This window comes from Paramisgurnus dabryanus, chromosome 6 (genome assembly GCF_030506205.2).
Source record: "Paramisgurnus dabryanus chromosome 6, PD_genome_1.1, whole genome shotgun sequence".
NCBI classification, from domain to species: Eukaryota; Metazoa; Chordata; class Actinopteri; order Cypriniformes; family Cobitidae; genus Paramisgurnus; species Paramisgurnus dabryanus.
The window spans coordinates 12283045-12306377 of record NC_133342.1 but is presented as its reverse complement, the minus strand read 5'-3'; the positions used below and the strand labels follow the sequence as shown (position 1 = coordinate 12306377).

Here is a 23333-nt window from a genome sequence, read left to right as displayed (position 1 = left end):
CCCTAACTTCCGGTTTCTGTGAAAATTAACACAAAAACACACACTTTAGTGGGTCTTTAACAATAATCACCTTATAAATTGCTTTTGAAAGAATGTCCGTAAATCTTAAAGATATAATGTAAATATTGTAATAAAAACGCTACATCCCAACAGCAAAATGTAAAATACTAAACACCCAAAAATAAAAAGAAAGTTGAATACAGGCAGGACAAAACTTATTTGCAGAAATACACGTTTGTTTTCATTAGGTTGCACTGCATAAAATTTTGAGTATACGAAACAGCAAGGGTTTATCAAATGTATTCCTATTAAAGCTTCATTCCCAAGACAGACATGATGAAAGCACCTGTTTGTTGTTGACTTTGCAGATCTGCAGTTCCAAACGATTTATAGCAAACAGCGGCATTTTGCGGCAGGACAGTCTCAGATGGGCTTTGAGAACATAAAAATGAAAAACATCCATGTTTAAAACATTTAAATTAAAACACACAAGTAGGTATCACGTTAGTCGGCGGACTGGGCTATCCCACAATGCACCCGCCCGCCGAGTCGCCGACTTGTTTATGGTGACGTCATAGCGCAGTCTTTCAGTCTATCTGGGTGGCGGCAGACAGTCTGTCAACGCGTAAAGCACGACTACGCAAAAACACATCAAAATCGCTCGACGTCGGTACAAACATGAGTCTGTGTTGCTGTTAGAGGTAAGAAGTGTCTCGAAAACCAATTTAAATCGTCCGAAATAAATACAGAGGATAAATAATGCTCGTCGTTAGCATAGCTAGCACCACACAGGCCGATTAGCAGATACGGTCGCAATAAAGGATAGTATTCGTAACAGGCTCTGTTTTAAGTTTATTACTGTATTTTATTTTGTTGTTTGTGCTTTATTTACTCATCTCTGATTGTAAGATGGTGGCTTGTGTCTTGGTATTTAGAGCATATATAAATACTGAAGCCTTATTGACAAAGTCTGGTTTAAATGATTGTAGTAACAGTTCTGGTTGTAACTTAAGTCTATCACATGCAGTTTTACCTGTAAAACTAGATGGATCTCTGATCATCAAAATGAAACTAAGAACAGTTATGTTGTGTTTTTAATTTAAGAAATATTAAGCTATAGCAACGTTGCTATTCAAATTAAGTCATGTTGGGATCAGTTTGTTCAAATTACATGAAATGCATGTTAATAACTTAATTCACTCAATGTTGTGTTATGAAGACAACATATGTGTTAAATTATTATAATGAACGCATTTTATTGGTGGTCTTTGTCTGTGGATCCCTCTGTGTATACAAAATCAATCTCGGCTCTCATTTTACGTCAGTTTGACGTGCTTGGGTTTCACTCTTGTTTATAGGATCCAATGGGAACGCAGAGTCTGGCTGTCCCCAAACTGGAAGGCAGTGTTGAGAGTTGTCTGATTATTTGAACAAGTAAGATTGTCCACCGCCTTTGTCTTCCTGTACAAAATTGCATTACTAGATGTTTAAACGCCAATTTAAGTTGTTAGAATTAAAGAGAGATCGGGAAAAAATGATGCTGTGCAAGTAAATGGCTGTTAATACTCTAATTAGTCTTAGTCATGGCACTTAAAGGACAATTGTATCTTTCAATATAAAACCCTAGTTCGTCAACCCTAAAATCCTTGTTCCTTTTTACCTCTCGTGAAGTGTCCCTCTGCCTCTTTGATGTCGCTCAGTAATGGGCATCGTTCTCTCCTCCGTTGCCATGGAGACTGCCCCTGTCTGACACTCACTTTGAGTGTGTGCGGAAGTATTTGTGGCAGGAGAGAGAGGCAGGGCACAGCTGCATTCTCTAAAAAATGTAATTAAGTCGTCATCTTTGCGGTTCTGTCTGTGATTGCTCTCCGTCTAGCCTGGTATTTGGTGATTGATTTTGTCCTATTGATTCGTGGAGATCTGAGATATTTGATTTCATTCATTGAGGTGGGAAAGCCAGACAGGTGATATGTGGTGTGTCTGTTTGTGAATGTTGATGTGTAACACCTCTGACATTTTTTTTTCAGTGCAGTGAACCAAATGGGGCATTGCAGTACCCAAATCATCATCCTCTTCCTGCTTCAGTTCTTACGGACATCTGCTAAAGGTAAAACTTACACCTGTGCCAATTGCCTGATTTTTTTTTTATTGCCTGATTTTTATGTGTTGTTCTGTGTGTTGTGTTATGTGGTTATTAGTTTATTGGAAATGTTGCACTACAAATAATTTATATCCATGCCTTAGACTGACGTTTTACATTTGGAGCTGCACGGTATTTAAATAATATGCAATGTTATGCGATGCATGATATGTAATACAATAATGCTTGAAGTTTGTCAAATCAACTTGAATAATAATAAAATAGCCAGATGAAATAGTCAGATTGGAACTGGCGATGTCAACCAGGTCTTGCAGTTTTAGGTCTAGTCCATACATACACAGTTTTTTCTTTCATTCTTTAAAAAAAAAATTCTGCACCCACCTGGTATGAATCGCTGTAAAGGGCATGCCAAACTGGGGATGAGTAACGATTAATCGCGATTGGCAGAATAAAAGTTTTTGTTTACATCATATATGTGTGTAAACTGTGTATAATAATGTATGTATAAATATGCACAAATGCATGTATAATTTTAAGAAAAAATATATATTTATATATTAAGTATTTATATTTATATACACTATTAATTATACATAAATATACAATTGTATATTTGACGGTTTCATTGGACGCACGTGCGGTGAAGCGATACGCATCTGGTCTGAACTTTACTTTCGGTTTCAGGTTTTTTTTAATGGTCTGACTAGTTGCTAAACTAAACTCTTAAACAAATACCTCGTCGAAAATAACAAATGTTTTGGTTTCCTAGCTAATTTACATGTTGTTTATTTTGCTTGTTATCTAAATAAACTAAGTTTAAAGAACTTTGTTGTTATTTATTCTTAGCAGAGTTTACCAGAAGTTACGTGTTGACCACGAAAGCCGCTTGTTTATGTTTTTACTGCTGAAACCGTCTATATACACATGTTAACATTTCTTAAATATATACATGCATGTGTGTGCATTTATCTGTACAATGTTATTATACACAGTTCACACACTCATATATCATGTAAACCAAAACCTTTATTCTGCTATAGATTAATCGCGATTAATCGTTATGCATCCCTATAACCGTAAAGCAATGTTGGCCAATCAGAAGTCGTTGCAGAGTCTCGCCTCGGCCCGAACATCAACTTCACAAGCCAAAAACTCTGGTTTCACCGGCTACAAGACAACGCTGCAATTGGAGTTTCTAAAAAATTGTATAAAAGTTTGGTTTTATTTACATGATACTTCATTTGCGTGTTGTTGAAAAACCAATCCGCATAGAAAAACTATGGTTTTGAAAATACTCGTGTAAGTGTGGACCTCGTGTGAGTAAATGGTTTATAAGCGTAAGGGGGGAAGGACACAGCAAAGCTTTTTTACCCGGCTGAAAACGCCTGGAGGACGCCGAATGCAAGCTGAGCTTGCTGTGATACTTGTCCCGCCACTACCTCCTCCACTGTGATTGGACGGCTGTGTGAGAACTGACATTGAAGAGCGGAGCTTTTCACCTAAAGTTGAATCTCTTTCAAGTCTCGACGCTCAGGGCTGAGCACGGAAAAACCGCCGAGCGCTGGTTTTTAGCGCGGAAAATCCGCCATCTGCTGGCTTCCATTGTAAAAATTGGAAACATGCACTGGCCGTGGGCGTTAAAGCTTTGGTGTGCACACCCCCTAAGTGTAAGACTTCAGCAGTATAAACCAAAAGTTCATAGTCAGACTTTTAGTTATACGGGCGCTGTTAGCGTATCTCACAGAGGATATAAAACATGAATGCAGGGTTAATAGATCTGTGTCACTGATGCTTTTTGGCCTTCATCCAGCGTAGTCAATTTGTTAACCGTCAGAGTTCAGTGTCACAGGAAATGAAGGCAGAGAGAAGGAAAGAAAGCCGTGTCGGTTATCAGAAAGACAGTGAGGTCTGACGTCAAACTGGTCTTCCTTCATTAATTCTTCTCTTTTCCTCCCAAGATGCCTCCATTGAGTGCATGTGTGTTGGCAGTGACTGCAATGAGCAGCAGTGTACCGGAGACCAGTGTTACACCTCTGTTATCATTAGCAACGATGTGAAGATATTCAAACGCGGCTGCCTGATCGGGTTGGACAGCAAGCGGATGACTTGCTCGGCGACACCGTCTGCTAGTCACATCGTTGAATGCTGTTCCCAGCACATGTGCAATGCCAACGTCTCCAAAGAGACCCTGCTTCGACTGCTGACAAGTAAGCTCATACATTTACACTTAAGACGCAAGTATGAACCACGACAGGCTTTGCGGTACTTGGTTTTTTTCCCCTTTTTGTTTTATATAATGAATTGGTAAAGAGTTAAATAGTATTTTTTTATATATATTTATAATTTTAAAGCAGCTTTAAATGTGGCTTATCTAATTACATTTTCCAGATGGCATTATCGGTTATAAAGGTCAGGTTTTTTAGATGTAAGGTGGTCTAGATGTATATTTGATTGTGTTTGTGTCTGAAGGTCCAGAGAGAGAGAAGGCTTTGCAGTACCGTGTGGAGATGTTGGTTCTTTTTGTGCTGGGTCCGTTTGTGGTGCTGGGACTGCTGTCTGTGCTGGCCGTGATGGTGTGTCGTAGACTCCATCATGGACGTCTGGAAAGACTGCATGAGTTTGACACCGAGCAGGGTGCAATCGATGGACTCATCGCATCCAACGTTGGGGACAGCACGCTTGCAGTAGGAAGTTTTTCTACACTATGAAGTATTTGATCAATGCGTGAAAATATAAGGAAAATAGCTTTTTATGCATGCCATTTCTAACAGTAGTTGCGTTTTCATTTCCCTTTAAATATCCGATGGAACCACCATTTTGTGAAAACTACCATACATTGCAAAAAAATTATGCTGGCACAAGGTGGGTTTTCAGGCAATTCGAAAAAGTTATATTTTGCAAAACTGCAATAGAAAGTTTTTTCGAATTTACAGGTCACCTGATGTGCGTAAAAGTCACATGATCATTCTTTAAAGATGCAAAATCGTGTACTATAACCTCCCAGAAACAACCCATAAGTGGCCATTAAAGGGACTCTCCACTTTTTTGAAAATATGCTCAATTTCCAGCTCCCCTAGAGTTAAACATTTTGATTTGAAATCCATTCAGCTGATCTTCGGGTCTGGCGGTTCCACTTTTAGCATAGCTTAGCATAATCCATTGAATCTAATTAGACCATTAGCTTTGCACTAAAAAAGTTTAGATTTTTTTCCTATTTAAAATTTGACTCTTCTGTAGTTACATCGTGTACTAAGACAGATGGAAAATAAAAGTTGAATTTTTTAGGTGATGTGGCTAGGAACTATACCCTCATTCCAGCATAATAATCAAGGACTTGCTGCTGTAACATGGCTGCAGCAGGCGTAGTGATATTATGCAGGGCCTGAAAATAGTCCCCTGCTATTGAAATTAATCAAATGGACTATTTTCTGGCCATATCTGCCTAGAAAAATCGCAACTTTTCATTTTCTGTCGGTCTTACTTCACGATGTAACTACAGAAGAGTCAAGTTTTAAATAGGGCTGCACGATTTGGGAAATTTTTCCCATTGCGGTTATTGATGCTAATATTGCGATGTGCGATTGCGATTATAATAAATGGTATCATGAGTCAACTTGATGGGTTTTAAGGAAAATCCACACACAGTTTAGGGATAATGCTAAAATGTGTATTTGTAAAACTAGAAATGTTTTCGTATTGCCACGTGATGTAGTAACTGCTCAGTGTCAGTAATCCTAAATCCAAAATACCGCCATACAACAGACGTTTTTTTTTCAGCTACCAGATCACTGTCAATCTCCTCTGCATCCATCTTCGCTCTGTTATTTCCGTGCTGCGCACACACAAGTAACAACGCACGCAACACACGTGCATGCCACACGTGCACTGCCTTTTTTGTTCATTTTTCTTTCTTTTTTTAAACAGCAAGAAAAATCAACAAACTGTTATCAGAAAGTTTGTGTTAACAAGTCCACACATTTATTTATTTAATATAATTGCAACATTTGGCTGTCATATAATCGCACAGGCTGACATCGCGATTGCGATTGCGATGCGATTAATTGTGCAGCACTAGTTTTAAATTGAAAAAATATCGAAAATCCTTAATTTTTTTTAAGTTCATTTTTTTTGCGCAATGCTAATGGTCTAATCAGATTCAATGGATTATGCTAAGCTATGCTAAAAGTGGTAACGCCTGACCCGTAGATCAGCTGAATGGATTCCAAAAAAGTAAAAATCTAATATTTAACTCTAGGGGAGCTGGAGCTGGTGTCTTTTAATACTTGGGAAATGCGCCTGTTTCTCCTTTGATTAAAAAAATGTCATGTAGACCAACAGGCAGATGACATCAAAGTTTTGTGAGAGAGATTGGAGAGCAAACTGCTCCTTATGATTTCTTAAATCGCTCTCACAATACTTTGACTTTATCCTTGATGTCATCGAGTTGACCACATGTAATGGCTAGTGTGGTGACTGCGATTATGTAAACCTACCAACATCCATCCATGACTTTTGGAAGTACTTATCGCAAGAGTAAAATTAAGTTTGGCATAACATCAATTATTGGAAACCTATTTTTTTCATATCTACTTCTAAATCATACCTTCAATGTATGTTACGGTTTAGCTGGAGTACTCATTTCTGATGATGATGATGATTGACCTTGCATTGTTTTTCAGGATTTGATGGATCACTCCTGCACATCAGGCAGTGGTTCAGGGCTACCCTTCCTGGTGCAGAGGACGGTTGCACGACAGATCAGCCTGGTAGAGTGTGTTGGTAAGACCCTTTGAGACCTCCACAGTACTGATGGACCCTCATAATCTTTAATTATAACTGACATGTGATCTAAACATCTGCTGTACTCCCCGCAGATCATGCATAAAGCCATAGCTAATACCTACCCCACTAGAGAAGATGGGGCCCTAGATAAGAAAACTTTGGGACTATGTGTAATGTCTGTTTAAAAAAATTGCCCTAAATCACAGACAGTGATATGAAATGAGATTTTGTGTGTTCTCAGGTAAGGGACGATATGGGGAAGTGTGGAGAGGACAGTGGCAAGGAGAAAACGTTGCTGTGAAGATCTTCTCCTCCAGAGATGAGAAATCGTGGTTTAGAGAGACAGAAATATATAACACTGTTTTACTACGACATGATAATATATTAGGTGAGTCTTTGGTTAAATAAATGCCTCAATTTAAAATCAGTAGTGAGTTATATTAGTGAAGAAGTCTGACCAGCTGATGAACAAACTTCACAGGTTTCATGGCTTCAGACATGACCTCCCGAAACTCTAGCACTCAGCTGTGGCTGATCACACACTACCACGAGAACGGCTCTCTCTATGACTACCTGCAGCGCGTTGCCGTGGAGATGGCAGATGGCCTGCACATGGCGGCATCGGTAGCCAGCGGGCTGGTGCACCTGCACACAGAAATCTTTGGCACAGAAGGGAAACCGGCCATTGCTCATAGAGACCTGAAGAGCAAAAATATACTAGTGAAGAAAGACCTGCAGTGCTGCATTGCCGACCTGGGTACTTATTTTTTTATTGATTTACCATGTTTATTATCATGTTGTCCCTTATTTATTTTATTACTTTGTTTCTGAATGTGTACCTTGCTAAATCATAAATGTACACAACTTGTTTGACTTCTACCTTTTTTCTCTATTTCTCCTCCTCGTAGGTCTGGCAGTAACACACACCCAGTCGGATAATCAGCTGGATGTAGGAAACAATCCTAAAGTGGGAACCAAGCGCTACATGGCTCCAGAGGTTCTGGATGAGACCATTCAGACGGACTGTTTCGATGCCTATAAGAGGGTGGATATATGGGCCTTTGGGTTGGTGCTATGGGAGATCGCCCGTCGGACCATCAGTAACGGTCAGCTTGCTGGATGTGCTACAGAAAGATGCATCTTGATCTATGATTAAAAATGTATTAAAGATGTAGTATTTCATCAGCATTCAGGGCCAATAAACGCATATCAATAAATGTAATATGATGGTCCTGTAGAGCACAGAGCAGGCAATGCCAAGCTTATGAGTTTGATGCCCAGGGAACGCATGCATCAATAAACCCAAGTAAGATGGTTTAGATGAACGCATTTGCCGAATCTCAAATTAAATGTGTACTCTTTCTCTTATTTTGTAGGAATTGTGGAAGAGTACAAGCCGCCGTTTTATGACCTGGTCCCTAATGACCCGAGCTTTGATGATATGAGGAAAGTGGTTTGTGTGGAACAGCAGAGGCCCTTCATTCCCAATCGTTGGTTTTCAGATCCTGTAAGTACTATAATGGGATGTCCCCTCTGTAACTGAACATCTGTGATGTTATACTGAACATTTAGCAGAGTAATTCTTGCTTATTTGGACAGTTTAGCAAATAAAAGCTCTGTTAGGTAGTGGCACACTAGAGCTGCAACAACTAATCGATAAAAATCGATTATGACATTCGTTGTCAACGAATTTCATTTATCGATTAGTTGGTCTGTGAGCGGCGCCTTTCAGAACGGAAAAAACGCTGGCTGTTGGCTTTTTTGAAAAACGCAGTGCTTCCATTGGAATGACATCAAAGATGACATCGTACTAACGTTATTACACAGGGTTCCCACAGGTCATGGAATTTCTGGAAAATAATGGAATTTAAAAAAAAGTCTATTCCAGACATTGAAACTCAGGGAATTTTATATATTTTTTACCAATTCATGAAATATCAGAGATTTTGTTTGTCGCTTTAAATTTTAGTTCAAAATCTAATCCGCTTGTTTAAGTTGTGACAACGAATACGGTTTTCAGGTCTAAGCCTCCACTGATGTGCAACAATCTATACAGCTGTTTATTGGCATTGTTTATTCATTTCATGCATTTAAGATAATTGTTTTATAAACTCACTAGGTGTGTAACAATACATCGATATGGATCGATGCATCGATTTTATTTCTAACAATCCGATGCCTCGTTGGCACATAAAAAGAATTTGAGGTACCTTTATTTTGACACTCTCCATGCCCACGTGCACATTTTTGTCTGCTAGCATCAGCAAGTGAATGCGATGTAGCAACAAAAGCGGTTGATATGATGTTGTGTGACAGATCAAATGCTTAAGTTTAACAACTTTTTTTATATTCATTTTTTAAAATTTAATTACAGTTTTTTTTTATTGTCACTATTGCACATTAGGCACAAAAATACTGAAATACTTTGACTGTTGCCTCCATAAGCTTGATTTCATGTGACATTTTGCCCCTCATTATTAATTTTTCTTTATTTAAAAAAGTGTATTTTTGTTAGTTTGTTGTTGTAAATGTTCCAGTTGGGACAGAGATTGTGCCATTTTCAAAGAGGTCAATTTAATGTTTTGTTATATATTTTGATTGCATTTGTAAGTAAAAATGTAACTAAAATAATCGATATTGCATCGAATCCGAATTAACTGTCGGATTTACACCCCTAAAACTCACGATGTACACTACATTATCAGGCTCATGGCATCTCGGACAAAGGTCATGAAAATTCAGCTTTTTAGTCAGTGGCTGTCAGGGAATTTGACATTTGACTCATGCCGAGTTTAGCCTGCACGAATTTAGCCCTGATTTTGACTCGCCGACAGAAATCACAGGCAAATTGGTGCTCATGCACGCAAGTGACAATCACACAGAATGAATTATCAAACACGGGATCTGAGAAAATCATGCCATGTGAAATGTGTTCTGACTGAAAATAACGTCTGCAATGACCTACAGCCAATGAGAGGGCAACATACAGGGCAGCTGGAAGTTCAGGGATGAGTTATGAAGGTACAAACCACAATATCAGCAAGCGTGGCTTCGGTTCAAAAAAGGGCTTCTTCTCTTTTTCTTTTTCTCGCTGCAAATGAGCGTACATGCAATTTGTATGGCAAGCTTCTTGCAGGCTACCATTTTTAATAATAATCCCAGTCTCACGTGAGAGCTCCGGTCTTGCCAGGGGGCAGGGTTTCATATTTTATTGAAGCTTCCCCGGGCGCCGCCATTGCTTAGCGAACACCGACCTGCTGTTAGCATCCCATTGACTCTCATTCATTTTTGCTTCACTTTGACAGCAAATAACTTTACATCTGATGCGTTTAAAGACTCCAATTGTCCTTTAATTATTTCTAAAGAAACACGAAAATGTATAAAAGGCTCCATTACCTTGTATCTTATGTTATGTCCCAGTAGAAGCAGTTTTTGTAAAAAATATGCTAACGATTGCGTCATAACCTGCGACTCTCTGTCACAAAGTAGAGAAATTACCGTATGGACAGGAGGAGAAGCTCGGAGGCAATCTTTAACGGTCTATGAGGCAATTGGGTGGACGTGGAGGCATAAAGTCAAGGGAGATTATTAATCAGAATACTTATCAAAATGTGTTCCTGTTCACACTCGCCGTCTCTGCAAGATTCAGCGGGTGATTCAGATTTCTCTTGGCACGGCTATTAGAAGACTTACAATTGTCAGACAGGTTGTTCACGTGATATCTACGTCATCAAGCTCAGTTTGAGTCTGCGCAGTATGCTCGACCCCCAGGAAGTGGGTGCTTCTAATTGACTTTTTTTACCGTCTATGGGTCTTGCACACGTGACCTCGCGTTGTTTCCTTTACTTCTCGCGTGTGTTCGGTTGCGAGACGTAGTTTGCGGACCAGGACAAAATTGTCGGCGATTCTTTCTATGGTAAAGTCATACAGTGTGAAACCCCCTGTCACCGATCCATCGTGCAGAACACAGCAGCAACTGTAAGTTTTTTTTTTTTTTTTTTTTTTTTTTTTTTTTTTTTTGGCCCGCCACCACCACCCCTCTTCGGAGGACAAAAAAAGCAGCAACTGTAAGTGTTGGGGAAAGTTACTTTAAAAGTAATGCATTAAAATATTAAGTTACTCCCCAAAAAAGTAACTAATAACGTTACTTAGTTACTTTTCATGGAAAGTAATGCTTATGTTGCTTTTAAGTTACTTTTGCGTTACTTTTTCTTACTTGGCTGAGGCTTGATCTCTTTCAGGCCTTGCAGGTGTTTTTTATGATCGCAAAAATGTCAAGCTCTGGCCTGCATTCTCCGTTTCTGACTCAAAATGTTCCCGCTCAGGCGCACCGAGTGCATAATTTTACGTTAATATGTTCAGTTTAATTCAGTACATTATTTTTTTTTATTATTTAATTAATTAAACTGAAAAGTAACTTGCATTATTTTTTTTTTAAAAGTAACTCAAATATTAATGAGTACATTTATAAAGGAATGCGTTACTTTACTCGTTACTTCAGAAAATTAATACTATTACGTAATGCGTGTTACTTGTAATGTGTGGGCGACTGAACGCTACCCCAGATAGCGAAAAGATCTGACTGACCCGACTACTTTGAAATTGTGCAGTCTGAATTGTGCATTAGAGTGGGAACCATGATTACGCACAATACAAATATTAACGCAAAAATATGTGTTAGTGTAAAACTTAGGAACTAAAATGGTCCTACTTCCAGTGAAAAAAGTCTCTGATCGACTTTGAACAGCACATGTGTTTACGCTGCTAAGAGCTGCGTAGTGATACAGAATCGTTGGGCGCAGCATAAATAAAACGACTATTGACCAATTAAAATCAAGGATTGGAACTAACAGTTTTATAAAATTATATAAATGTGTTTGTGTGTTTTCTCACAGACGCTGTCTGCTTTGGTGAAGCTGATGAAGGAGTGCTGGTACCAGAACCCTTCGGCTCGTCTCACTGCACTGCGCATCAAAAAAACTATTGATAAAATCCACAGCTCACTGGAGAAGGGCAAAATTGACTGCTGAAAAGAGAGAGAGACACAGAACTACTGACCACTCGCCCACTCTTAACACGCTGTTTGGTTGCTTTCTGTTCTTCGTGCATTGTCAAAAAACATCTTTTTATAGGAAATCACAGCCTATTTTATGGATTGGATCATTTTTCCCCCTTCGGAAACAAGCAGAAGAAAACTTCACAAGAGTCTGAGAATAATCCATACTAACATCATCACTTTTAACCATGGGTGAGCAAAGATTAGGGTATCACTTTTTAGTGAGGATGGATACACATGCTGAAATGCAATCAGTACCTGTAGTGTGTGCATGATTCTTAGTACGGCTGAAAGAACTGTAGATGCGTTACCTAAAAATGTGCTTTTAGAAATCGGATGGTTGTAAAGCTTTTAAAAGGTCAATGTCCTGATAACTTGTGTGTGTATATATAAGGTCACAGATATGGTTACTGAATTTGCGTCATTTTGGGGGTGTAATTGTGTTATAAAACATTTACACCCACTATGTACATTATTAAAGATTTGGCCTATTTGGTGATCCGGCTTGGGTAGTGCTTAAATGAAATTCACTGACAAATTCTTGTCGTCCTATTCCAGAGTGAACATTGAGTAAATAAGTGTATAAATGATAACAAAATATTCATTTTTGGATGTTCCTAATAATAATAATAATAGTTTAGTCAAGATTAAATCACACTACGAGGCCTTTTAATCTGTTACGGAGACATGACATGAATTTTTTGCCTCTATGCCTGCCTGAGAAAAAGCCATGGTAGCACATCGTTGTGCTTTTTCGTAACGGTTTCTCCCTCCGCCGGCGCTCGTACTTGATGTTTCTTTACTGACAATCAGCCGCTGTCCAGTAGGGCATGAATTATTTGCTGTCATGTAGCTAAGTTTAAATGTTAAAGTGACACGTCAACGGATACGAGCAAAGCTTGTGATGGTCATAAACAGACTCTGGTTTTGAGAACACGCTTTTGACACTTTTATATCATGTTTTTCAACATATGCCATAAACCGATGTGGATGATTTTTATAACAACTTGACAATTATTTAAGTGCAATGACACTCTAATATAGGATTCACGAGGTGTACAAACGACTCATAACACTATCATTATTTACCAAGTCGACAGATGGAAGTGCATTACTGTTGGTTTGAGTCAAACTGTATGTTATTTTTATTTGGTTCTAGGAAAGTAATGGTCTTGACGCTAAAGTTTGTTCACACGGAAAAGACGTTTACATGGAGCTACCGGGAGTTTTGTCGTGAACTGTGAATATATGTTATAATGAAGAACTTGTATGTATGATGTAATAGGAACATAAAATATAAGAGACAGACAAATAAAAAATCTGCACATTCTTGCTTTGAAAATGTACATTATTTGATTTTGTCACTATACCCGTCACGTCCTGTCTACCCACCAAAGACCTTATGCCTTTATCCATGCTGAGAATGCTTCCCTTTCAACTGGAAATGTATTGCAGATTGTTGTGCATCTGACTTAGGACTGGGTTTTCCTGTACAGAGAGACAAGATAAATGACACGTTATGAAAGATTCCCTATTGTCTGCCTCTGCTGGGAAATGGTCCACTGATCTTCTGTGATGTTTACAGGTCTTCAGCCTCTTTCTCAGCTGTTTAAAGCTGGACCTGTATCTGGCTGAAGTTGATGCGAGTGTAAATGCTAACCCTGTTACATATTGTAGGAGCCAGATTTTTTTGTATGTCTTTAGTGATTGTATCACAAAAAATGATCAAATAAATGATGAAATAAGGTTAGATGTTTCACAGCTTTCTTCTAGACAGTTCTTTATAGGGTTGCGCAATAACTTGCTAAATTATGTGTTAAACGATATGCAATGCAAAATCAATTAAAACGTATTAATATATGTTTAAAACTGGAAATTAAAAACATGCATGTTTTACTTGGACTATACATAACCTTTGGAAGTATTAAAGGGGTCATGTTATGAGATTTTTTTTAAAGGTGTAAAATAAGTATTTGGTGTTCCCAGAGTGCGTATGTGAAGTTTTAGCTCAAAATACCCCAGAGATAATTTATTATAACATTTTAAAATTACTACCTTGTAGGCCTGAGCAAAAATGTGGCATATTGGGTGTGTCCTTTAAAATGCAAATGAGCTGATGAAATGCAAATACTGATCACAATGATTGTGGTTTTCAATGGTGCTTTCAATTATCTTTTCTCTCTCTTTCTCTCTAGACTACATGGCAGTGCCATGGTTGGATAGTGCAGATTAAGGGGCAGTATTATTGTAATTGGCCTTGCTACCTACATCACAAAACGGGCGAAATCTGAACGACCTAATTTTTTACATGCTTGGCTAATCAAAACTAAGTTACTGGGTTGATCTTTTTCACGTTTTCTAGGTTGATAAAAGTGAAATAAGCCCCTTCAGTGTGATACAAGGCAGGAACCTGATCACACTGTCGAGGCTTATTTCTGTTATAACAGCCTGCTGCTTATACATTATCTCTTATAAAAGGCATCAGCCACTCTTAAAGGATAACACCACAGTTTTTTATATTTTACTATGTTCTTACCTCAAATTAGACAAATTAATACATATCTATATTTTTTCAATGCTTGCACTTAATCTTTGTACAGCGCGTTGTGAATGTGTTAGCATTTAGCCTAGCCCCATTCATTCCTTAGGATCCAAACAGGGATGAATTTAGAAGCCACCAAACACTTCCATGTTTCCCTATTTAAAGACTGTTACATGAGTTACACGAGTTAAGTATTGTGGCACAAAATAAAAAATGAGAACTATATTGTATGGCACTTAGCACCTTTAACTAAAATCATCTTTATTGTCTAAATAGATTTAACCACTTTTCATTGGCAAGGACGTAATCAGATGTATTTACATTATGAAAACAATAAATAATCTCATGCTGGGATTTTTACTTAAACAATTCAGTGCGGATTTCTTTGTTTCTAGATATCGAGTTTTAATCTCTTGCTAATGTGACTCAATTATCAGCAGCATTGAAGTAATTTACCCATTAATGAAAATGTAATAATTTACTCACCATCATGTTGTTTCAAATTCATATGATTTGCATCCTAAACGTGCACTGTTTGAACAGGGTTGGGAAACAATTGATGCAAAAATCACACGATTTATCAGCACAAACACCAGGATTTTTACAGGTAGATGGATTCTCTCTTAGTGGTCTGGAAGAGTTTTGTAAGGGTTAAGAATGCCTTTAGGGTCCAGCATGGCTTTAATGTCACCCATAAGAGCAACTGCTTCAGAGGATTTACTGTAGTAAATGTAATTTCTCTTCTTTAGACCCAGTCCATGTTCTGCACTGATACTGCCTTTCCATTTTTGCGTCCACTCGTACACGTATGGCTCAATGGCAGCCAGGAGAGTTGGATCCTTGCCGGGTGAAGTGATGTTCAGATGAAGGTTTCCATCTCCTGAAATGAATTTGAAGAAAGAATTTGTTAAGTGTCAGAACAATACACATGCACATGTAACATCTATTTTAATAAGAGAAGAAGAAAAGTTCAGGTAGCCATACCAACATGCCCATAACCAACAACATTCTTGGCCATGTCTCCAAGATGCCCCCTCATGTCCTTTACTAAATCATAGATCTTCTCCACAGGAAGAGAGATGTCGTACTTGTAAGTGTAACCGTCATGTGTCAGAGCCTCCGTGACTCTTTCTCTCAGGGACCACAATGCCTGTATGACATCAGATCATATAGCAAATACTAACACATTATACATAAACAAATGTGCAATTCTGCATCAAAATAAGTGCCTTGATTTTTGCTGCCTCCGTTGCAACCGTCCCATCGGTCACCAGCGATGACGTCATGACCTCCTCCAGGAAGTTGTGTAGTTTTTCTTCATCATGGCTTGCGTTGGATCCAGCGGTCTCGATGACAATGTAAAAATCACATTCTGTAAATGACATTATAACTAAATAGAGACAACACCACAACCAAATAGCATTGTTTCTTAATAGTTGCATTAAGATTAGATTTACATGAATGTACTTAAGTATACATTTTATAAGCATGTGTGTTTACTAGGATCAAACCCATGACCTTTGCCAATGCATTTCGCAACCAAGCAAGCAAAGGAATAAAATCAGTGCTCGAATTGAAGGGGGCTGGGGGGATCCGGGACCCCCTATAAGATGTCAAAATTATACTTAGGGTGGTCCCTCAGATATTTTTATTTTAGTACAGATAATGCTGACAAACTAAAATAGATGATCAAAGTCAAAGTAATCAAGCAGGTATTTCTTTGCAAAATAATAACGTGAAGTGTTTATAAAATCATTAATTTCAGTATTTTTCTTGTAATAAATTAACGTTTAAGGAATTGTATATAAAGTTTATTTTTATTATTTACAGCAAAAATCACAAATTATATGTCATTTGTCGGTTTATCATAAATACTTTGACACGCAAAATCTCAAAATTAAGTAAGATTGCTGAATTTAGCAATCCTAAAATAAGATTGCAAAAACTTACCTGCCTTTCATTTTAACTTAAATAAAATAGAGTAAAATACCACATTACCAACATAAATTGGATGCATTTACGTTTACTTTTTCTTTAATAATTTCCTAATTATTGTCAGTGGCATCACTAGGTCCTTTTAAAATTTCTGCCCAGTCCATCTAAAAAAATCTGATTTATTCCCCAATTGGTACACAAATTCGTGGTCGCTTTTAAGTCCTATTTAAATCTAATATGAAAACGTCAGCGGCCTTCGGTTCCGCCCTGTCATTCAGCAAATGTTTCATTTTTTTTCGATCCTGCCGCCATGGATCAAAGTATAGTGTACATTAACTGATGACATCTGCATCTGTGTAGTTCTTTAATAAAAAAAAATAAAAGTTTACAAAATGTGATGTCGGAGCATTATTTTTTTATATATATTTTGCTATCTCATGTTGCATGGCTGGGACCCCCCATAAGACCGGATTCAATTTGAGCACTGGATAAAATATTAAATTTTCCAAAGAAATACAGCTAGAATCCAACCAGACGTGCAAACCGAAGTTTGTGTAATAAATAAATAAAATGAGCCAAAGTTTTAGACTATAACCTCCGTGTCAGTGCTGGTACCTCTAATGGGGTTGCTGAGTTTCAGGTGCTTCTCCAAAAGTTTCATACAGGAGGCGTCTAAAAACTCAAAAGCAGACAGGATCTCCCCCAACATCCCTTTACAGCACTGAAATGTTTCCAGGAGGTGTTGAAAGCTGGAGCAGCCTGGATGACACAATGCAATTTATTAAACGTAGCTGCACTTTGTCCTTGAAAAATAACATCAGTCCATAAAACACCACATGTGTCACTTCACCTAAAAATGCTACATTGATGGCTTTAGGTTTGCGTGGGCACAGGATGGAAACGGCCGTGATGACTCCTAATGTCCCTTCTGAGCCAATGAAAAGCTGCTTGAGGTCATAGCCAGTGTTATCCTTGCGAAGGGTGGCCAGACAGTTCAAAACCCGACCATCTGCCAGAACCTGCACATACAGGAGGTCCAACAATTCATTGGATCAAAAAAGACTGCGTTTCATACCCTTACAGACTGCCAAAATCATAAAAAATATTTCGATTTAGCATTATCTGGGAAAAATATTATGACAATTCTTACACACAAATAAACCCCTTTTATACAACATATACGTCATCTTTATTGAGACGCCATCTTCAAGCACTCAAAGTAGAAAGCCTCTTTTGTAAGCACAGGTAGCACTCACCACTTCCAGGCCCAAAACGGTTCCTCTAAGCGACCCATAGCGCAGCAGTCTGAGGCCGCCTGCATTAGTGGCCACATTCCCTCCAATATGACAACTTCCCTTTGCCCCGAGATCCAAGGGCATGATGAAATCTTTCTCCTCTAGATACTGAGACAGGTTCTCCAGCACACATCCAGCCTGACAAGTGAGGATACCTAAACAAAAACATGATATATGATTTATATTTGTCTTCTGCTATAAGATCGTGCTAATGACAGATGCTATATATAATCTAATGATACGATCCAAGCCTGTATATTTTTACATACCCGAGATGCTATCAAAATTGATGACTTGGTTCATTAGTGAAGTAGAGAGGATGATCTCATCAAACACAGGGACACTTCCTCCCACCAGACCCGTGTTTCCTCCCTGTGGACACACGGCCAGATTATGCTCATTACAGTACCTGTGAAAAACAACAGATGAGTTTATAAAGCTCTGTTTTAGTACCGAATACAGCTGTAGTGTGAATTCAGTGTGATGTTGGAACACTGACTTGATAATCTGAGAAACTTCTTCTGTTGTTTTGGGTCTCAGGAGGACTTCACTGTGACCTGCCATAACAAAAATCTTTCAGAATCAATAAAAAAAAACATTATAAATCATGCCATCAAGTACATACACTATATTTTGGGAAACACTTGACTTTCTTTCATACAACACAACTAAAGTTATTTACAGCAGAATCATAAGCAGAGTTTGGGGGGGCAGCTATTAATAAAATATTCATAATTCATATTTGTCTAATCTTAATATTTTTATAGGTAGACTGAGTAACTTAAGGGTAAAATAGTTTTAATTCATTTAAATCATATTTGAAAACCATGAAGCCGCATTCTCTCTCTTGCTTATCTCAAAGTATTGCAGTACCCTTGTTTGCCGTTAGGTGCCCACCAAACACAACCGCGAAATGCAGAATGTTCAATTCTTTTCTCCTACAATGACAGTTAATGCTTTCAAATAAGACGTTAAATGAACATTAATAATTACTTTATTTAATTAATTAGAATTACTTAAATTTTTGTCTGTCAAGCACACATAACTATTTGACTATTAGTGCACAAGTTGTTTACAGTAGTAGCTTGTGACTTCTTTTTTAAGGAGATCGTCAAAACATCGGCATGTGTGTGGATCGTTATGTTAAAATGTGTGTTCCGTGCTTCATATGTATGGAAGCATTGTGAGTCATGTTAAAATACGTACCTGCTACAGACACCTCGTAAGGGTTTATGATAAAAAAGACGCTCGCGTTTGCTAGATACTCGCTTAATCTCATATGTAATCAGAGTTTAGTGTTAAATAATTGTTTTGCAAAAGCGTCTCTTTTATCATGAACCCTTCGACGCGTATGCACCAAGCACGCATTTTGACATGACACGCGATGCATATAGGTTCCCATGATGCACCGAACACATATTGGCTATGTTTACATGTCCAAAATTTTGTCAAACCGACTAAATTTAATCCCATTGAAGGTTATGACAATACAGTTTACATGCACCTTAACATTGCAATCTGATTAAAATGTTGGTTTACATGTACATTATATATAACCGAACCGAACGTCTGCTCAAGCGCACAGCCAGGGTTGCCAGATTTGTGTATAAAAACCATCCCAATGGACATTCAAAACTAGCCCAAAAGCATCCCAATGACTATTCACAGCCAAAATCAAATAGCAGGGGACTATTTTCGGGCACTACGTGCTATCATTGCGCCGCCTGGAGCAATGTTACAACAGCAAAGTCCTTGATTATTACGCCAGAATGAGAGAATAGTTCTTAGCCATATCTGCCTAGAAAATCACAACTTTTAATTTTCCGTCGGTCTTAGTACACGATGTAAATACAGAAGGGTACATTTTTAAATAGAAATTATATCTAAACTCTTTAGTTATTTTTTAGCGCGATGCTAATGGTCTAGATTCAGATTCAATGGATTGTGCAAAGCTATGCTTAAAGTGGTACCGCCAGACCGGGAGATCGGCTGAATGGATTCCAAAACGGTTAGAATCAAATGTTTAATACTAGGGGAGCTGGAAAATGAGCATATATTTTTCATAAAAAGTGAAGTGTCCCTTTAACTCTTTCCCCGCCATTGACGAGTCATCTCGTCAATCTGCAATACCGCTATTATCCAAAAATTCCACAAATTATAAAACCCGGAAGTATTGCCCTAGGGCAAACAGCTGTATATCCGTGTATGTTTTAAAGATCGCTCTGCATCTGATCTCTATCAAAATTCTTTCAAAAAAATGGAATTATCTCAGTTTTTTGCTCAAAATTTGGTGTTTTTGATGAAACCTACACATATTTGAGAGATTATAAAAACAGAACACATGAAGGTAGGATGAAACTGATTTTTTTGTTTGAAAGCAGAGGGTCTGTTCTTTTATTTCTTATATTGTATGTTTATATATTTAAAAGGGAGCATTTTCTGGAAGGCATTAAAATTTTGTGAAAATCATAAAAAATGCTGGTGGGGAAAGAGTTAATATAGTTATGTATTTTATAAGGCATTTCTGTCAAGAGATCCATCTAAAGTTACAAATTGCACCTTTAAAGATTCAGATTTCATTTACCTTGCACTGACTTCAACCAGTCTATGTTGTAGGACTTCAGCAAGTCTGGATCAGTTATGGTTCTTCCAGGCAGCAGCTTTGTAAAGAAGGAAAGATCATCCTGGGTGACCCTGGAGAAGGGTAAACGTGGCGGGGCAGAACCCGGATTGGCTGGGATGTTTCCCAGTCCTCTGCTTTGCATACAGCGATGTTGAATCTGAGCTCTGTCTGATCTCTCTCTGTTCCCTGCTGTGAAGATAGTGCTGTACTGTGGACATATTGACCATCTGAATGTGGACTTCAGAGGAACACTTCTGAACCTCTGAAGGGTGCCCATATCTACAGCAGATGAGAAGGTAAAAGGATTGTACTTGTGGTCTGCACTTTATTTATTATGTAATTTATTAAATAAATTAAATAACAAGGTCATGAGAGACACAGCCATCTTTTAACAGTATACATACTGGGAACTATATTCTCAGAAGGCGAAGCACTGCTACTTGGGCGGAGTGATTTGCTCGCAGCACCTGATGGTTAAAAGATGGCTGTCTCTTATATGACCTTGTTATTTGTACACGCTGTGACTATACAAATCACAACATATAAACAGGAAAAAATTGGCGTTATTTTGTCACTTATTGGGAGCAGTATGCTAGCTGGAGCCATTTACTTCCAGTCTTTGTGCTAAGCTAGGCTAGCGGTGGGTGCGTCAGACAGAGTTACGGCACGCACGGAGATGAAATATGGACTTATTTAACTCTTGGGGAAAGGGTGAATAAGCTAAAGTCCCAAAAAGTTGGTGTGGTCCTACAAAATGTAGTAATTACAGTCATGTCAAAAGTATTGGCAGTGACATAAATGTTGTGTTTTGCAAAGTTTGCTGTCTCAGTATTCGTAGATCATTTTTAAATGTTTTTAAAGTATACAGGTAAACAATGCATATCATATGTTTTAAAAGCTTAGCAAAAACATTTAATATATGCAGAGTCAATAATTACAGTGCTGACCCTTTTTCTTTATAAGCAATTCTCTCTGGCATGCTGGATTTTAGCTTATGGGCCAAATTCTGACTGATGGAAATCCATTCCTGCCTTATTAGTGCTCGGAGTTGATAAAAATTTGTGGTCTTCTGCTGGTCCTCTGCCATTTGTGGTCTTCTGCTGGTCCTCTGAGGATTGATCACAGGTTCTCTATCGGATTGTGATCCGGGGAGTTCCTTGCGGCCACAAATTCAAAATATCAATGTAAAGATGATCTTCATTATCATTCTTGCCTTTTAATATGGTGCTCCATCAAATAAATTATCGAATCATAACACAATTGCTCCTTGATATTTGGGAGAAGTTGTTCTTGTGATACCATTACTGTCAACAAGCAACCCCACACATGGTGGTCTCAGGATGCTTCACCGTTGGCCTGACACAGGACTCATGGTAGTGTTTACCTTATCTTCTCCAGACAACTGATTTTCCAATTGTCCCAAACAGTCGGAAGAAAGAGAAAATAACTTTGCAACAGTCTTCTGCCCTCCAATCCTTGTACTTCCTGCAGAATTTCAGTCTTGCAGAGAAGTAGCTTTTTCGATGATGGCTGCACATATTTCATTGCAAACAAGAACAGAATAATTGTAATCACTTCTCACTTTCCCTTTCACATGTGCTGCTGATGCGATTAGTGAAATGATGTAGCTGATTATTTTGTGCCAGGGCCACTTTGGTTTTTGTTAAAAGTACATTTTTTCATCACTTTGCACAATCATCTAGAAACGTATGTCACTGTCAATACTTTTGTCCATGACTGTACAGTATTTTCCATGTGGGATGTTGTTAGCCTAATGTTTAAAAGGGAAAGACGGAAGACGGAAGTTCAATTTGATCCATTAATAACCATCGTAACCTCTTGGTTACAAACACCTAATAGTGTAAAACATTAAAAAGCTAAAAAAGAATGTTTAAAAGTTGACAATGATCGTAAACTTTACCAAACATCAATTAACAAAGTCCCAGTAAAATGCGCTAAATGTTATAAAAATCATATTGCAAAACGGTTAGTAAACCTACTGTATCAGACGCGATAGGAGTTGCGGCTTTTTCACATTATATCACAAACTGAACGGAATCATCTAACATTTATCCTACAATAAAGAACTGCATTAATGTTATGAATTACTTCCTCATGAACTTTGAGCTGTCTTCTGGAGGGTCACGAGGAGAAACAGCGCCAACTGCCGGCCAGGAGTGAAAATGGCGCCATATAATTTGGCAGACACTTTCATCCTAAAGATTTTATCAGTATGTGTGTTACTGAGATCGACCCCACGACCCTTTGCATTGCTAACACAATGGTTTACCAACTGAGCTTTAAGTAACATTCCTGTACTTATATTTGTGTCTTTATACTTCTATGTATTTCAACATATATGGTAAGGTAATAATTTCATAATGGCTATAACACGTTTTTTTTTTTTTTTTTTTAACTATCTCTTTTTTATCTCATATCTTTTATTATCACTTATAAAAGGCATCAGCCACTCTTAACTAAAATAATATTTTTTGTCTAAATAGATTTACCAACTTTTCGTTGGTAAGGAACGTTAGACATAATCAGATGTATTTACATTATGAAAACAATAAATAATCTTATGCTGGGATTTTTACTTAAACAATTCAGTGATTTCTTTGTTTCTAGTTTTCTTTTTGTAAAGAGTTTTAATCTCTTGCTATTTGACTCATCATCAGCATTGAAGTGGTTCACCCATCAATGAAAATGTAATCATTTACTCACTCTTGTGTTGTTTCAAATCCATATGATTTGCATCCTAAATGTGCCCTGTTTGAACAGGGTTGGAAAACAACTAATGCAAAATCACACAATTTATTAACACAAACACCATAATTTTTACAGGTAGATGTACTCAGGCGTGTGCTGAGGCTCTTAGTGGTCTAGAAGAGTTTTGTAAGGGTTAAGAATGCCTTTAGGGTCCAGCATGGCTTTAATGTCACCCATAAGAGCAACTGCTTTGGAGGATTTACTGTAGTAAATGTAATTTTTCTTCTTCA

At 37.9% G+C, this 23333-nt stretch overlaps 2 protein-coding genes across 2 annotated transcripts; one reads left to right on the top strand and one right to left on the bottom strand.

The window, feature by feature from the left end:
* The first annotated feature begins 548 nt into the window (after nucleotides 1-548).
* On the top strand, nucleotides 549-13689 carry acvr1l (activin A receptor, type 1 like). The gene is made up of 11 exons (XM_065266994.2): nucleotides 549-701; nucleotides 1359-1434; nucleotides 2028-2107; nucleotides 4060-4308; nucleotides 4571-4785; nucleotides 6781-6880; nucleotides 7125-7271; nucleotides 7365-7640; nucleotides 7792-7989; nucleotides 8260-8390; nucleotides 11779-13689. Exons 3-11 carry the CDS (start codon nucleotides 2041-2043, stop codon nucleotides 11911-11913), a joined length of 1518 nt encoding a protein of 505 aa, XP_065123066.1. The 5' UTR covers nucleotides 549-701; nucleotides 1359-1434; nucleotides 2028-2040; the 3' UTR covers nucleotides 11914-13689.
* On the bottom strand, nucleotides 12104-22473 carry d2hgdh (D-2-hydroxyglutarate dehydrogenase). The gene is made up of 10 exons (XM_065266984.2): nucleotides 22335-22473; nucleotides 20296-20613; nucleotides 18211-18268; nucleotides 17981-18120; nucleotides 17673-17866; nucleotides 17267-17435; nucleotides 17032-17175; nucleotides 15711-15853; nucleotides 15466-15631; nucleotides 12104-15361 (listed from the first exon to the last, which is right to left on the bottom strand). The coding sequence occupies exons 2-10, from the start codon at nucleotides 20609-20611 to the stop codon at nucleotides 15105-15107; spliced, it is 1587 nt and encodes a 528-aa protein (XP_065123056.1). The 5' UTR covers nucleotides 20612-20613; nucleotides 22335-22473; the 3' UTR covers nucleotides 12104-15104.
* Between the last annotated feature and the right edge of the window lie 860 nt (nucleotides 22474-23333).

Excerpts from the sequence above, each read along its gene's own strand:
- acvr1l (XM_065266994.2), top strand. The coding sequence starts at position 2,041 with ATGGGGCATTGCAGTACCCAAATCATCATCCTCTTCCTGCTTCAGTTC. Across the intron at positions 7,272-7,364 it reads ACGACATGATAATATATTAG|GTTTCATGGCTTCAGACATG; the intron begins GTGAGTCTTTGG and ends CAAACTTCACAG. Across the intron at positions 8,391-11,778 it reads ATCGTTGGTTTTCAGATCCT|ACGCTGTCTGCTTTGGTGAA; the intron begins GTAAGTACTATA and ends GTTTTCTCACAG.
- d2hgdh (XM_065266984.2), bottom strand. The coding sequence starts at position 20,611 with ATGGGCACCCTTCAGAGGTTCAGAAGTGTTCCTCTGAAGTCCACATTC. Across the intron at positions 17,867-17,980 it reads CAATTTTGATAGCATCTCGG|GTATCCTCACTTGTCAGGCT; the intron begins GTATGTAAAAAT and ends GTTTTTGTTTAG. Across the intron at positions 15,854-17,031 it reads ACTCAGCAACCCCATTAGAG|AATGTGATTTTTACATTGTC; the intron begins GTACCAGCACTG and ends TGTCATTTACAG.